Below are 15,393 nucleotides of genomic sequence, written 5' to 3' on the forward strand. Positions count from 1 at the left end.
TGGTGGAAGGACTGATTGGTCAATTGATCTCTGGTGGCTAGACTAATTGGCTTAGTGGTCTCTGTTGGATTACCTAGTTGGCAAGCCTGTCTCGGATTGACTCACTGGCGAACTGATCTTTAGTGCATTGGCTGTTGGTGAGCTGGTCTCTGGTGGATTGGTTAGTTGGTTAGCTGGTTAGCTGGTTTCTGGTCACTTGGCTAGTATGCTAATTAGTTTCTGGTGAATTGTCTGGTTGGCTCTGGTGGATTCAGTAGTTGGCAGGTTGTTGTTTGACTTGAGAAGTTGTAGAAATGGCCTTTGATGGAATGGCTACCTGGCGACCTGGTCTCAGGTCAACTGCCTCTGTATGATGAAATAGTCTCTGATGGCTGAACTAAGCTGGCCTTGATTGAGGTAGTGTTTGGAAGATTCCCTTTCATGGATTGGTTAATTGGTGACATGGTCCCTTGTGTATATATTCTGGTGTGCTGGCCTTTGCTGGACAGGATTGTTTGGCTGCTGGCCGTTAATGGATGGGTTAATCATTTAATTTCTAGAGACTATTTGGGTCAGTTCTGGAAGCTACTAATTGGCCTGAAAGTGGCTTTTTGGCTAAGTGCTAGTGGTCTGCTTGTCACTAAGCAGACTACGGTTGCACTGGATAGCTCCACTAGATTTCCACTAGAGTTTCTGCTCAACACATCTGCTAATTGTCTCTCCATTCCATCAGGTCTTGCTTTTCTGGTTCAGGATTGAAGAGAAGGAGGGGAAGAGTGAATTAAATGTTTTGGCTTTTCATGGCTGTTAATTTGAGGTGAGGCCAAGGATATTTTTCATTTCCTCATAAACAACGAAGCTGATGCTCACAGCAGGGACCACTTTCATGCAGTTAGGTGTGAATCCTCGATAAAGACCAAATAAGCCTTCTTCTCGTATGATATTGTAGAAGTGCTGGTGCATACTCACATGTGGCCCACCTCTAACAATGGCTGTGAAAAGAAAAACAGCTGATTATTGTTAAATTATAAGAAAAGTGTTGTACAATCCCCACATTTCTGTTTCCTTTCCCATCTTGCTTAAAAGGGCTTTAGGACCTGCCATGTCAAGGTATAGTCCCAAACAGGCTGACAAGTGACATAGTTCACATGTGTCAAAGCAGCAAGGTTTGTGAAGCAGTTCAATGGATCAGAATTTACAGGGGAAATGTATTGCACTTGTCCAATTTGCAAAATTTACATGTAAACACACACACACATGCCAGTGCAACACATACATCAATTACAGACTGATATTAATCAGCTGGTAACTTGACAGAACAATGGCAGATGGAATTTAATCCTGATAAATGCAAGGTGATGCATTTTGGGAGGTCTAATGAGGGAAGAGTAGATACAATGAATGGCAGAACCCTAGGGAGTGCTGAGAAATAAAGGGAACTTGGCATCAAGTCCGTAGATCCCGGAAGGTGTCAGCACAGATAGACAGGGTGGTGAAGAAAGCGTATGGGACGCTTGCCTTCATTACCTGGGGTATAGAATACAGGAAGAAGGACGTGTTGTTACAACTTTGTAAACCATCAGTTAGGCCACAGATGGAACACTGTGTGCAGTTCTGTCGTCATACTAGGACGTGATTGCACTGGAGAGAGTGCAGAGGAGATTCACCAGGATGTTGCCTGGGATGGAAAATCTCAGTTATGAGGAGAGACTGGATAGACTGGGTTTGTTTTCCTTGTAGCAGAGGAGGCTGAGGGTGTAATCTGATTGAAGTATACAAAATTATCAGCCGTGTAGATAGAGTTGGTAGATGTGTCTAAGACCAGAGGGTATACGCTTAATGTGAGAAGTAAGCGATTTAGAAGAATTCTGAGAAAAAACATTACTCCCAGAGGGTGGTAGAAATGTGGTGGAATGTGCTGCCTGAGAGGTGGAAGCAGGTACTCTTCCAACATTTAAGAAAAAGCTGGATGAGCGCTTAAAATGCCAGGACAATTTGGAACAAGTGCAGGTAAATGGGATTTGTGTAGTTTACACACACACACACCAGACACACCACATGCAACAGCACAGCATTTGATTCAAGATTATGTAAAATTTGTGAAACATTTTAGTTTAGTTTAATTTGGTAGGAGCCTTTTTTAATTTCTGTCACAACTTGTTCACCGAGAAAGTGGTGCGTATATGGAATGGGCTGCCAGAGAAAGTGGTTGAGACAGATACAATAGCAACATTTAAAAAACATTTGGATAGACACATGGATGGAAAGGGTAAGAGGAATATGGACCAAATGCAGGCAATTGGAACTAGCTGAGTGGGCACCATGGTCAGCATGGACCAGTTTGGGCCAAAGAGCCTGTTTCCATGCTGTTTTACTCTTTTATAAAAAGAAAACAATTTTGTTCAAAATCATATCCATAACTTTGCTCTATCACTGTGCTCCAGTCCTCAGTCACATTCAAAAGGGAACATACTGTTAATTTACAGTAATTCTCAATTTGGTTGGTTCTAATATCATTGCATCCTTATTGGTGCTACTTCTTCTCAGCAAGTACTGTGCTCAGTCAGCTTAGAAATACCATATTGGAGCTTGTTCGTACACCGAGGAAAACTGCAGCTTGAAAATAGCTCTGCACATAGTGGTGTAAATGTTCAGCAGAGAGGTCGCAACTGTTTATTAAGTTTTTTTTTGTACCACAATATCTGCTTAATGCATGTGTAATGTGTATTTTGAATTCAAGGCTCACTTCAAATAATGAATAGTAATTAGAATAGCTACAGTATGAAAGTAGGCCTTTTGGCCCATCATGTCTGTGCTGGCTCTTTATAAAAGCAATTTACATTGTGCATTCCTCCCACCTTTCCCCATAACCCTGCAAATTTTCCTCAACTATTATTTTCTTTCGTAAGCCTCAACTGAAGATGCCTCTATCACCCTGTCAGACAGTGTATTCCAGACTTAATCCATTCACTGCATAAAATGTCTTTTCTTCATAAAACCATTTGCTTTTTCACAATTACCTTGCCCTCTGGTTCTTGAACATCTGTGAATGAGAGCAGTTTTTCTTCATCTACTCTGTCTAAACCCCTCATCATTTTGAACACCTTTGTCAGAACTCCTCTAGATCGTTACTTCTCCAAGGAAAACAGTCCCAACTTCTATAAACTATTGACATAACTGAAGTTTCTCGTCCCTGATATGATACAGAGGGATATCAACATGTTAAGTGAATAGCAAAAACTTGGCAAATGGAATGTAATGACAGATAATGTGAGGTTTTGCACTTTGGTAGGAAAAATAGACAATCTGAATATTATTTAAATGGAGAAAGACTGCAGAAAGTTGCAACACAAGGATTTGGAAGTCTTTTATACATGAATCACAAAATACTTGCATACAAGTTGCCTGGAATGGAGGGAAGGTCTTACGAGGAATCTATCACTAGGGCTTTTCTCTTTAGAATGACCCAGGATGAGAGGTGACTTGATAGGGGTGTACAAAATGATCAGAGGTATAGATAGAGTAGACAGCCAGAGACTTTTTCCTCGGGTGGAGGTAGCTATTACGAGGGGGCATAGTTTTAAAGTGAGTGGAGGTAGATATGGGGGAGATGTCAGAGGTAGGTTCTTTACTCAGAGAGTGGTAGGTGCGTGGAACGCATCGGCCTCATTAGGGGCATTTAAGCGGCTATTAGATAGGCATATGGATGATAGTATGAGGTAGGGGTGGAGGTTAGATAGACCTTAGGATTAGGGTAAAAGTTCAGCACAACATCGTGGGCCGAAGGGCCTGTACTGTGCTGTACTGTCCTATGTTCTAAGTTCAGCAAGTAATAGGGAAGGTGAAAGGACTGTTGGCCTTTATTTTGAAGAGAATGGACTATAACAATGGGGAAGTCTTGCTAAAACTATACAAGACACTTGTTAGACCATATCTAAAAGTCTGAGAACAGTTTTGATACACTGATCAAAGAAAAGATATTTTGGCATTGGATTCACCCCAGAGAAGGTTTGTTAGTTTGATCCTGGGTATGAAGGGATTTTTTTATGAGGAGACGTTGAGTTGTTTGGGCTTATTCTCATTGGAGGTTAGAAGAATGAGGGGCACCTTTCTGAAATATAAGATTCTTAGGTAGGTGCTTGCCAGGATAGATGCAGAGAGGATAGTTTCCATTGTGGGAGAGTCTAAGACAAGAGGGAATAATCTTCAAATAAGGGATGAGGAGAAATTTCCTCTCTGAGGGAAAAGAATCAATGGAATTCTTTAAGCAGATGGATGTCAAGGCTAGGAAGTTAAAAATATTCAAAGTCAAGACAAACAGACTTTTAATCATTAAGGGATTCCAGTATTATAGGGAAAAGACAGGAGAGTGGAACTCAGGATTACCAGATCAGCTGTGATTTCATTGAATGGCAGAGCAAACACAATTGCCCAAATGGCCTATTTCTGCTCCAGTGGGGAAGCAGTGGCATATTGGTAATGTCATTTAAATAGTAATCCACAATCCCGGGCTGGTAATCTGTGGATATATATCTGAATCTCACCATGGCTGATGTTAAATTTGAATTCAAAAAAAAATCTGGAATTGAAAGCTAGTCTAGTGGTAGCCATGTAACCACTGGTAACTGTCATAAAAACCCATCTGGTTCACTACTGTCCTTGTCTGATTTGGCCTGCATGTGATTCCTGACACGCAGAAATGTGATTGACTATTAACTGCTCTCTGAAGTGTCCTAGCAGACCACTCAAATCAAGAGGTAATTAGGAATGGGGAACAAATGCTGGTCCAGCCAGTGATATTCACAATCTATGAAGAATAAAAGGAAAATAAAAATCTTATTCTTGTGAATCTGTTCAGCTACCTGTCTACTGCATTCACATCTTTCCTAAGTGTGCCCAGAACTGGAAAAGTCCTCCAATTGAGGCCAAATGAGTGTTTTATACAGGTTCATCATGAAGCACTGCATTGCATTTGTATTTTATGCCCCCATTCATTGAGACCAGGATCCTGTTTATTTTTAAATTGTGCTCTAAACCAGTCCTGCAAGTTTGTGCATATGTGTCCAGGTCCTTCATTGTGCATATATGTCCTTCAATGTGCACTCCATTTAGAATTATACATTTTATTGTATATTGTCTTGCCTTACCAAAATGAATCACTTCACATTTTCCTCAGAACATCTTTCCTCAGATGAGGAAAGCAAACTAACACATCCATCTCCTAGATACTTGTTTGATGGACTATATACCACTAACAGTCTCAAACTGAAATAGAGACGTGGTCTCACCAAGACCCACTACAATTGTAGCAAGACACCCCAACTCCTGTACTCAAGTGCTCTCGCTATGAAGCTAACATACCATTTGCCTTCTTCACTGCTTGCTGCACCAGGCTGCTTACTCAATGACCGGTGTACAAGGACACCCATGTCTTGTTGCACTTCCCCACACCTCCCAATCTATTGCCATTCAGATAACTTTCCTTCCTGTTTTTGCCATCAAAGTTGGTAACCTCACTTTTATCCACATTATACTTCATCTGACATGCATTTGCCCACTCGCTCAACTTGTTCAAATCACACCAAAGGATCCTCCTCACAGTTCAACCTATGACCCAACTTTGTGCTCTTGTAAACTTGGATACTGCAGACATTTAGTTTCCTCATCTAAATCATTAATATACGTTGTGAATAGCTATGTTCCAAGCACTGATACCTGCATTATCCCACTAGTCACTGGCTGCCACTCAGATAAAGACCTGTTCATTCCTACTCCTTGTTTCCTGCTTCTGAAGGTTCTCTCTCCAATTCAATACACAATGTTCAATGCCATGTATTTTAATTTTCCATGCCAATCTCTTATGCAGAACCTTACCGAAAGCCTTCTGAAAGTCCTAGTAAACAACATCCACTGGCTTACCCTTAACAACTGTAATATTAGCATCTTCAAAGAATTCCAGTAAATTTGTCAAGCTTGAGTTCCTTTTTTTTTGTAAATCCACGTTGACTTTGTCTGATCTTGTTATTATTTTCTAAGCAAACTGCTATTAAATCTTTTATAAGATTTTTATAATGGATGCTAATATTTTACCTACTACTGATGTCAGGTCAGCTAGTCTTTAATTCCCTCTTTTCTCTCTATCTTTTCTTTAAATAATGGGGTTACATTAGCTACCCTCCACTCTGTAGGTACTGTGCCAGAGTCTGTAGACTGTTGAAAGATGACCACCAATTATTTCCAAACCTACTTCCTTAAGTACCACAAAGGGTAAACTGACTGTAATTGCTGGGCTTATCCTTACAGCCTATTTGAACAATAATGTAACATTTACGGTTTTCTAGTTCTCTGGAACCATATCTGTATCTCATCCAATATTAGTGAATTATCAAGATTAATTATAGTCATTCTGTCAACTACATTATCATTTTTTACCCCATCCAGTGTCTCAAATACCTTCTCTTTCATTATGTCTTGGGCAGCATCTTCTTCCTTGGTAAAGACAGATGCAAAATTTTCATTTAGTACCTGAGCCATGACCCACACCTCTATGTTTAAATCCTTTCTGGGCTATCATTGACATCAATCCTTCTTTTACTAGCCTCCCACTCATTGTTTGTTTGTATGGATATAGAGGACTTTCAAATTCCTTCTTATGTTAGCTGTCAGGTTCTTCTCAATATCCCCTTTTGCTTCTCTTAATTGTTTCTTTTCTTTCTCTTATGAACCATCTGTAATGAGCTGGATAATCAATTGTAATATCCATCTGTCACTTATCAAAAGCACCCTTTGCTTGATACTGCTCTCTATCTGCCTTGTCATCCAGGAAGATTGTAATAGTCTAACCAACTTCACCCCCTCCTCATGAAAATGTTCATTTTACTGTGCCTAAACTATCACCCTCTTTAAAAGTAATTCAATTCAATTATGGTTTTGCTTGCCAATCTTTGATACCAATTTATCTGAACCAGATCTGTTCTCTTCAATGAAGCTTGCCTTCCCCCAATTAATTATTCTTATTCCGGATTTGTTGTGTTTTTTTTCCATAACCAGCAAAAATGTGAAAGCTTCCTTAACCGAACCTTAAACTTTAGGGGTCCACAAACATTGTTTTCTAAATGTTCTGTAACAATTGTGATGGGAAAAATGCATGGTTTTTCTCTAGCTTCTGCATGGATGACAACATAAATTTAATTATTTTACACAGTTTCTAATATGACCATTCCTATGCTTTATCTAAATTAGTATAATGAAAACTCTGTGATATAAAAGGTTGGGTTTCAAAATAGTGGCATATGATATTGTGAATGGTTAAGATCAGAAAGTGCTTCTGGAACTGTGATGGAATCCAGCATTGCTCAGATAAGTTAGCGGTAGACCTCCCTGGTGTGTTAATAGAAAATTGTTTATACTGTGGTAGATTGAGATAGAGAGAAACATTGAAGGCCATTAGTTTGTTTTCATTTCAGAATAATCCAAAATTGGTTTTAGTTTAGTTTGGGTGGCACAGTGGCTCAGTGGTTATCATTGCTGCCTCACAGCGCCGGGGACCCGGGTTCTTTTCCAGCCTCAGGCAACTGTCTGTGTGGAGTTTGCACATTCTCCCTGTGTCTGTGTAGGTTTCTGCCAGTTGCTCCAGTTTCCTCCCACAGTCCAAAGATGTGTAGGTTAGGTGGATTGGCCATGGGAAATTATCCATAGTGTCCAGGAATGCGTACGTAGATGGTTTAGTCATGGGAAATGTAGGGTTACAGCATAGGGGGTGAGTCAGTTTGGATTTGTTGGGCTGAATGACTTGTTTTGGCTTGGTCATAGAAGACAGAGGGTAGTGGTGGAAGGATGTTTTTCAGAATGGAGACCAGTAACTAGTGGTGTTCCACAGGGATCAGTCTTAGGTCCTTTGTTGTTTTTTAATATATATAAATGATCTGGAGGAAAATATGTGTGGTTTGATAAGTAAGTTTGCTGATGGCATGAAGATTGGTGGAGTTACTGATAGTGCCAACAATTGTGAAAGTATACACCAGGATATAGATAGATTGGCGACTTGGGCACAGAAATGGCAGATGGAGTTTAGTCCAGAAAAATGCGAGGTGATTCATTTTGGAGGATCAACTTCAGGTGTGAATTATATTGTAAATGGAAGGACCCTTAGGCACACTAAAATTCAGATGGATCTGGGCATGCAGGTCCACAGTTCCCTGAAAGTGGCAACACAGGTAGCCAAGATGATTAAGAAGGCATATGGCATGCTTGCCTTCATCACCCCTGGCATGGAGTACAAGATATGGCAAAACATGTTGCAGCTACATAAAACCCTTGTTAGGCTGCATTTGGAGTATTGTGTGCAGTTTCGGTCACCACACTACTAGAAGGATGTGGAAGCTTTGGAAAGAGTACAGAGAAACTTCACCAGGATGTTGCCTGGTCTCCAGGGCATTGACTATGAGGAAAGGGTAAAAAGACTAGGATTGTTTTCACTGGAAACACGGCGGCTGAGATCTACAAAATTATGAGAGGCATAGATAGGGTGGATAGTCAGAGGCTTTTTCCCAGGGTTGAAGTGTTAATTACAAGGGGCACAGGTTCAAGGTCAGAGGGGGAAAGTTTAAGGGAGATGTGCAAGGGAAGTTTTTCATGCAGAGAGTGGTAGCAGCCTGGAATGCACTACCAGAAAAGGTGGTGGAAGCGGGCACATTAAAGACATTTAAGAGGTATCTAGGCGGGTAAATGAATAGGGAGGGAATAGAGGGATACAGAGTGAAAAATGGCAGGTTTGTTTTTAGATTAATTAGGGCATGATGGTCAGCACAGGCTTGGAGGGCCAAAGGGCCTGTTCCTGTGCTGTACTTGTTTCATTTGTTCGTTTTGTTCAAAACCCAGACACTGAAAGTCTGAAATAGTTCAGAGGAGACCTGCCTGGGATCATAACCAAGTTTTGTTTTCTGTCCTTACACAAGGGTAAACACACTATTATCTCAGTAGAAAAGTTTTTAGTTTGCAAAATGTTCAAACAAGCAGAGGTTGTTTTTAAGAAATCTACAGATTATCAGAACTGACAAATGGTGGCAATTGGAATATGTGAATAAGAAATACATTAGGAGCTGATGTCTATAACCCAATATTTTGCAGTCCTCGAAACTTAGGAGGCTATTCAACCCATCATGGCCATGTGGACTCTCTGAAAAACAACCAAGATAGAGCTGTTTTTCCACCCATTCTCAGCAATTATTTTTCTTCAGCTGCTTATCCAATAGACCTGTATAGGATTATGAAAAGTTTCAGGGAATGCTGCTGTATCCCGTCCAGTATCTGACCAACACAAACTAAACAGGGGCTGGAAACAACTAGTCACAAATCACAAGTGACCTCCTGTGCCTCCACATTTGAATAGCAACATTCTGCATGTTCCAGAGGTGTGGATTCAGAGACTTTCCTGCTGTGTGACCAGTGACAGAATGATGTCATAAACCCCAAGGTCACGCAATAATGATGATTGATGAACTGAGATCATCTAAAAGGAAATCAAGAATGCAGAACTTTCATGTGAAATGGGAAAATGAATTTCTGTTCACAACTGTAAAAGATAAGAGCATTTGCTTTGTGTGTCACAAAAATAGATTGAAATGGGGAATTTGCAAATGCACCATACAATAGTCAGTCCAAGCAGTAACAGCAGCAGTAACAGAGGAAACATAGGAGTGAACAGTGCCAGTGACAGCAGGATAAATACCTGAGGAATGGGGTCAGTCAGAGTGAACATGGCGCTGAATCTAGGGTGGAGTTCCAGGGGTGATGTCACAACTCAAAAAAATGACAGACTTGGCTGCTCAGAAACCAGGTTTGCAGATTCAGTGAGTAGTGTCTGGAGACAGATAAAGTACTTACTTTTTGTGGTTGTAGTCTGTTAGAAATAGAGGGCAGGATTGAGAGACTTGAGTTTGGTGACTCGTGGGTAAGGTTATGTAATCATTTCTTAGATTATTGTCTGTAATTGATAAGGTTGATTTAGTTGATGTGGTTCAGAAACGATTTACCAGGATGCTGCCGGTTTGGAGGGCATTAGCTATGAGGAGAGATTGAACAAACTTGATTTGTTTTCATTTGAACATCAAAACATGAGGGACAACCTGAAAGAAGTTTGCAAAATGGGTGGAATGGAATGGATAATCGGAATCTTTTTCCCAGAGTAGAAAAGTCATTAACTAGGAGATACACTTTTAAGGTAAAAGAGGGCTACATTTAAAGGAGGTGTGAGAGGCAGTTTTTTTACATAGAGGGTGGTAAGTGCCTAGAATGTACTGCCAGAGGAGGTGATGGAGGCGGAAACAAAAGCAACGCTTCAAACTCATCTTGACAGATATATGAATAGGCAGGGAAGAGAGGAATATGGACCATGTAGAGGTTTTTGGTTTAGAAAGTCATCATGTGTTGTTACAGTCTTGGTAAGCTGAAGGACATATTCCTATGCTGCGCTGTTATAGAGTCATAGAGTAATACAGCATGGAAACAGGCCATTCGGCCCAAACTGGTCCAAGCTGACAATGGTGCCCACTCAGCTAGTTCCAATTGCCTGCATTTGATCCATATCCCTCTAAACCCTTCTCATCCATGTACCTATCCAAACGTTTTTTAAATGTTGCTGTTGTGCCTGCTTCAACCACTTTCTCCGGCAGCCCATTCCATATACACACCACTCTGTGTGTGAAGACGTTGCCCCTCAGGTCCTTTTTAAATCTATCCCCTCTTACCTTAAACCTATGCACTCTCATTTTCAATTTGCTGTACCTGGGAATAAGATTATATGCATTCATCCTATCTATGCCCCTCATGAGTTTATACACCTCAATAAGGTCACCCCTCATTCTCCTACATTCCAAGAAATAAAGTCCTATCCTGGCCAACCTCCTGCCAACTTTCCACAGCTTTGCTCCATTTAAATAATACTGTTCTTTGTTCTCCCTTTCAAACATTACACTCCATTTGCCAATGTTTTGCCCATTTACAAGACTTATCGATATTTCTCTGTAAACTGTTTCTATGCCCCTCACAACCTGTCTTTCTATCTATTTTTGCATCAGCTGCAAATTTGGCTACTGTACATTCAATTCCTTCCTCCAAGTCATTAATATGTATTGAAAACAGTTGCAATCTCACGGGTATGACAGACCTAGCACAGCTAGGAGTCAGGAAGAAGTTGCCTGGGAGTCCTCAGCATTGACTTCAGATCCCTAACGTTCTCATGGCTTCAGCTTAAACATGGGTGAGGAAGCCTCCTGATGATTACCATGTACCATCCTCCCTCAGCTGATGAATCGGTACTCCTTCATTTTGAACAACACTTGGAGAAGGCACTGAGGATGGCAAAGGCACAAAATGTACTCATGGTGGGAGATTTCAATGTCCACCACCAAGAGTGGCTCAGCAGTAGCATTACTGATTGAGCTGGTCAGGGACTAAAAGACATAGCTGCTAGACTGGGTCTGCAGCAGGTGGTGAGAAAACCAACAATGGTGGAAAACATACTCAATCTTATCCTCAGAAATCTGCCTGCGACACTATCAATTAGAGTGACCACCGCACAGTCTTTGGGCTGCCTTCACATTGAGAATATCCTCCATCATGTTGTGTGGCACTATCACTGTACTAAATGGGACAGACTTTGAACAGATCTTGCAACTCGCCCGCCCATCCATGAGGTGCTGTGGACCTTCAACAGCAGCAAAATTGTACTCCAGCACAATCTGCAACCTCATGATTTGGCATCCCCCACTGAACCATTACCATCAAACCACGGGATCAACCCTGGCTCAATGGAGAGTGCAGGAGGGCATGCCAGGAGCAACCTGGTGAAACTACCAAGCAGGAGTACTTACCAAACAGCATAAGCAGCAAGTGATGGTCAGAGCTAAGCTATCCCACAACTAACCATTCAGATCTAAGCTCTGCAGTCCTATTACATTTAGTTGTGAATGGTGATGGACAATTAAACAACTCATTGGAGCAGGAGGAGGCTCTGCAAATATCTCCATTCTCAATGATGGTAGAGCCCAACTAAAGATAGTACGAAAGAAAAGTACAAAATATAAAGCTAAAGCATTTGTAGCAATCTTCAGCCAGAAGTGCCAAATGGATGATTCATCTCAGCTTCCTCCATCTTCAGCTAATTTGATTCACTCCATGTGATATCAAGAAAACATGTAGGCACTGGACACTACAAACGCAATGGACCCTGACAACATTCCAGCAATAATACTGAAGGCTTGGTTTCCAAAACTTGTTGCTCCCTTAGCCTAGCTGTTCTAATACAGTTACAACACTGGCATTTACCCAACAATGTAGAAAATTGCCCACATCGGTCCTGTATACAAAATGCAGGATAGATACAACCCAGCCAATTACTGCACCATCAGTGTACTCTTGATCATCAGTAAAGTGATGGAAGGTGTAATCAACAGTGCTATCAAGCATCACCTGCTCAGCAATAACCTCCTTAGTGATGTCCAGTTTGGATTCCACCAAGGCCACTCATTACAGCCTTGGTTCAAGCTTGGACAAAAGAGCTGAATATCAGAGGGGAGGTGAAAGTGACAGCCTTTGACATCAAGCTATATTCAACCAAGTGTGGCATCAAGGAATGTGGCAAAATTGGAATCAATGGATATTGGGGGCAAGCTCTTTGCTGGTATATAGGAAAATGGTTGTGGTTGTTGGAGGTCAATCATCTCAGTTCCAGGACATCTTTGCAAGAGTTCCTCAGGTTAATATCCTAGGCCCAACCATCTTCAACTTCTCCATAAATGATCTACCTTCCATCATAAGGTCAGAAGTGGGAACATTCGCTAATGATTGCACAATGTTCACCACCATTCCCAGCTTATCAGATGCTGAAGCAATCCATGTTCAAACACAACAAGATCTGGACAATATCCAGGCTTAACTAGTGGCAAGTAACATTCACACTGCACAAATGCGAGGCAATGACCATCCCCAATAAGAGACAATCTAATCACTGCCCCTTAACATTCAATGGCATAACCATCACTGAAACCCCCACTATCAATATCTTTGGGGTTACTATTGCCTAGAACCTCAACTAGACTTGCCACACGACCACAACAACAGCTCAGGGTCAGAGAGTAGAAATACTGTAGTGAGTAACTCACCTCCTTACTCCCCAAAGTCTGTCCACCATCTACAAGGCGCAAGTCAGGAGTGTGATGGAATACTCCCCACTCACCTGGATGGGTGCCACTCCAACAACACTCAAAAAGCTTGGCACCATCCAGGACAAAACAGCCTGCTTGATTGGCATCACATCCATAAGCATTCATTCCCTCCACTACCAATGTTCAGCAGAAGCCGTGGGCACCATCTACAAGATGCATTGCAGAAATTCACCAAAGATCCTTAGACAGCACCTTCAAATCTCAAAGCCACTACCATCTGGAAGGACAATGACATCAGATACATGGGAACACCATTACCTGCAAGTTACCCACCAAGCCATTTACAGCAGAGAGTGGGGTTGAAAGCACAGAAGCAGTAATTTTTTCCGCATCTGAGCTCTGGAAACAAATCTAGGCCAGAACTGGCTAGGAGAGGCTTGTTGTTTGTGAAAAGCTAGAGCTGGGCTGAGAGATAGTGCTGGAATGCAGTTGCCATTAATCCAGCGGAGCATACTCCCAGGAAAGGAAGATGAAGCTGAGAATGCCAGAACGTGAGCAGAAACATCTGATAAAACCTCACATTTGAAACACAGCCAAAAGGGCAATCAGAAATAAATCAGGTCATTTTAACCCCAACAACTGATATGCTTGGGTCAGATGAAATATAAATACTTTAAATTCTAAGCCTCACCGAGCCCATGTCAAAATCATTCATTTCAGCAATTAACAAAGACTGATCGGGAATGGAAAGCAATAAATCTGCTCAAAGGATGAGGAGGTAAGGTGGGAAGGGTGATCAATCATTTGAAAAAATGCAGGTTATTGTATAGAAGATTTTTGGGAGTTGTGTGTCTCCATTTTAACAGTTTCATTTAATTAATAGATTTCCCAGGGCTTAAAAAGCAGGGCACGTAAAGGTGAGCAGGATCATATCTATCAAGTTTTGACAACACTGATGAGGAAGAGCAGGAGTCTTTTCATCATTGCCCAATAATAAAACAGTACTCTGCAATCTCCAACACGTACCCTGTGGTATATTAAACAATCTCTCTCAATCTCTGACCTCTACCCACCTTCCCTGATTTCACCCCTAACCCCTTGCCCTGATCTTAACAGCCTCAAATCCCACAATCTCTGAAATCCTTCATTTCCTTACCATCTAGACCTTGGCCCCTTCACTGAATGCCTTGCATAAAAATAAACCTCTCTGATATGAACAGTTCCATCCTTTGAATCAAAATCATTCTGCGAATTTCCCAAATTATCTCGTCTCAACCTCTCCACCCCTCTCACCCACTCCAACCTCTCCCCCGCAGAACGTGCAGCCCTCCGCTCCAATCCCAACTTCACCATAAAACCCGCGGACAAGGGAGGCGCAGTTGTAGTATGGTGCACTGACCTCTACATCGCCGAGGCCGGACGCCAACTCTCCGACACCTCCTCCTACCGCCCCCTTGATCATGACCCCACCCCTGAGCACCAAACCATCATCTCGCAAACCATCCACAACCTCATCACCTCAGGTGACCTCCCACCCAACCCCCAACCTCATCGTTCCCCAACCTCGCACTGCCCGCTTCTATCTCCTTCCCAAAATCCACAAACCTGAATGCCCTGGTCGACCCATTGTCTCCGCCTGCTCCTGCCCCACCGAACTGATCTCCAACTATCTCGACTCCATTTTCTCCCCCTTGGTCCAGGAACTCCCTACCTATGTCCGTGACACCACCCACGCCCTCCACCTCCTCCAGAACTTCCAATTCCCCGGTCCCCAACACCTCATCTTTACCATGGATGTCCAGTCCCTCTACACCTGCATTCCCCATGCAGATGGCCTTAAGGCCCTCCGCTTCTTCCTGTCCCGCAGGCCCGACCAGTCCCCCTCCACTGATACCCTCATCCGCTTAGCCGAACTCGTCCTCACACTCAACAACTTCTCTTTCAATTCCTCCCACTTCCTACAGACAAAGGGGGTAGCCATGGGTACCCGCATGGGCCCAAGCTACGCCTGCCTCTTTGTAGGTTACGTGGAACAATCCCTCTTCCGTACCTACACCGGCCCTAAACCCCACCTCTTCCTCCGTTACATTGATGACTGTATCGGCGCCGCCTCATGCTCCCACGAGGAGCTTGAACAGTTCATACACTTCACTAACACCTTCCACCCCAACCTTAAATTTACCTGGACCATCTCTAACACCTCTCTCCCCTTCCTGGACCTCTCTGTCTCCATATCGGGCAACCACCT

General features: G+C 42.3%; 1 protein-coding gene across 1 annotated transcript in view; it reads right to left on the reverse strand.

Annotated features, from left to right (window-relative positions):
* Positions 1-786: 786 nt before the first annotated feature.
* LOC125486771 (calcium-binding mitochondrial carrier protein SCaMC-3-like) overlaps positions 787-15,393 on the reverse strand; it is a 46,235-nt gene continuing 31,628 nt past the window's right edge. Inside the window, exons 2-3 of the mRNA XM_048615711.1 lie at positions 9,865-9,880; positions 787-971 (exon numbers count right to left, since the gene is read on the reverse strand). Of these exons, the coding sequence (XP_048471668.1) occupies positions 787-971; positions 9,865-9,880 (201 nt within the window). The remainder of the gene's footprint in view (positions 972-9,864; positions 9,881-15,393) is intronic.

The sequence above is a fragment of the Rhincodon typus genome, chromosome 33 (genome assembly GCF_021869965.1).
Source record: "Rhincodon typus isolate 14 chromosome 33, sRhiTyp1.1, whole genome shotgun sequence".
Classification (NCBI taxonomy): Eukaryota; Metazoa; Chordata; class Chondrichthyes; order Orectolobiformes; family Rhincodontidae; genus Rhincodon; species Rhincodon typus.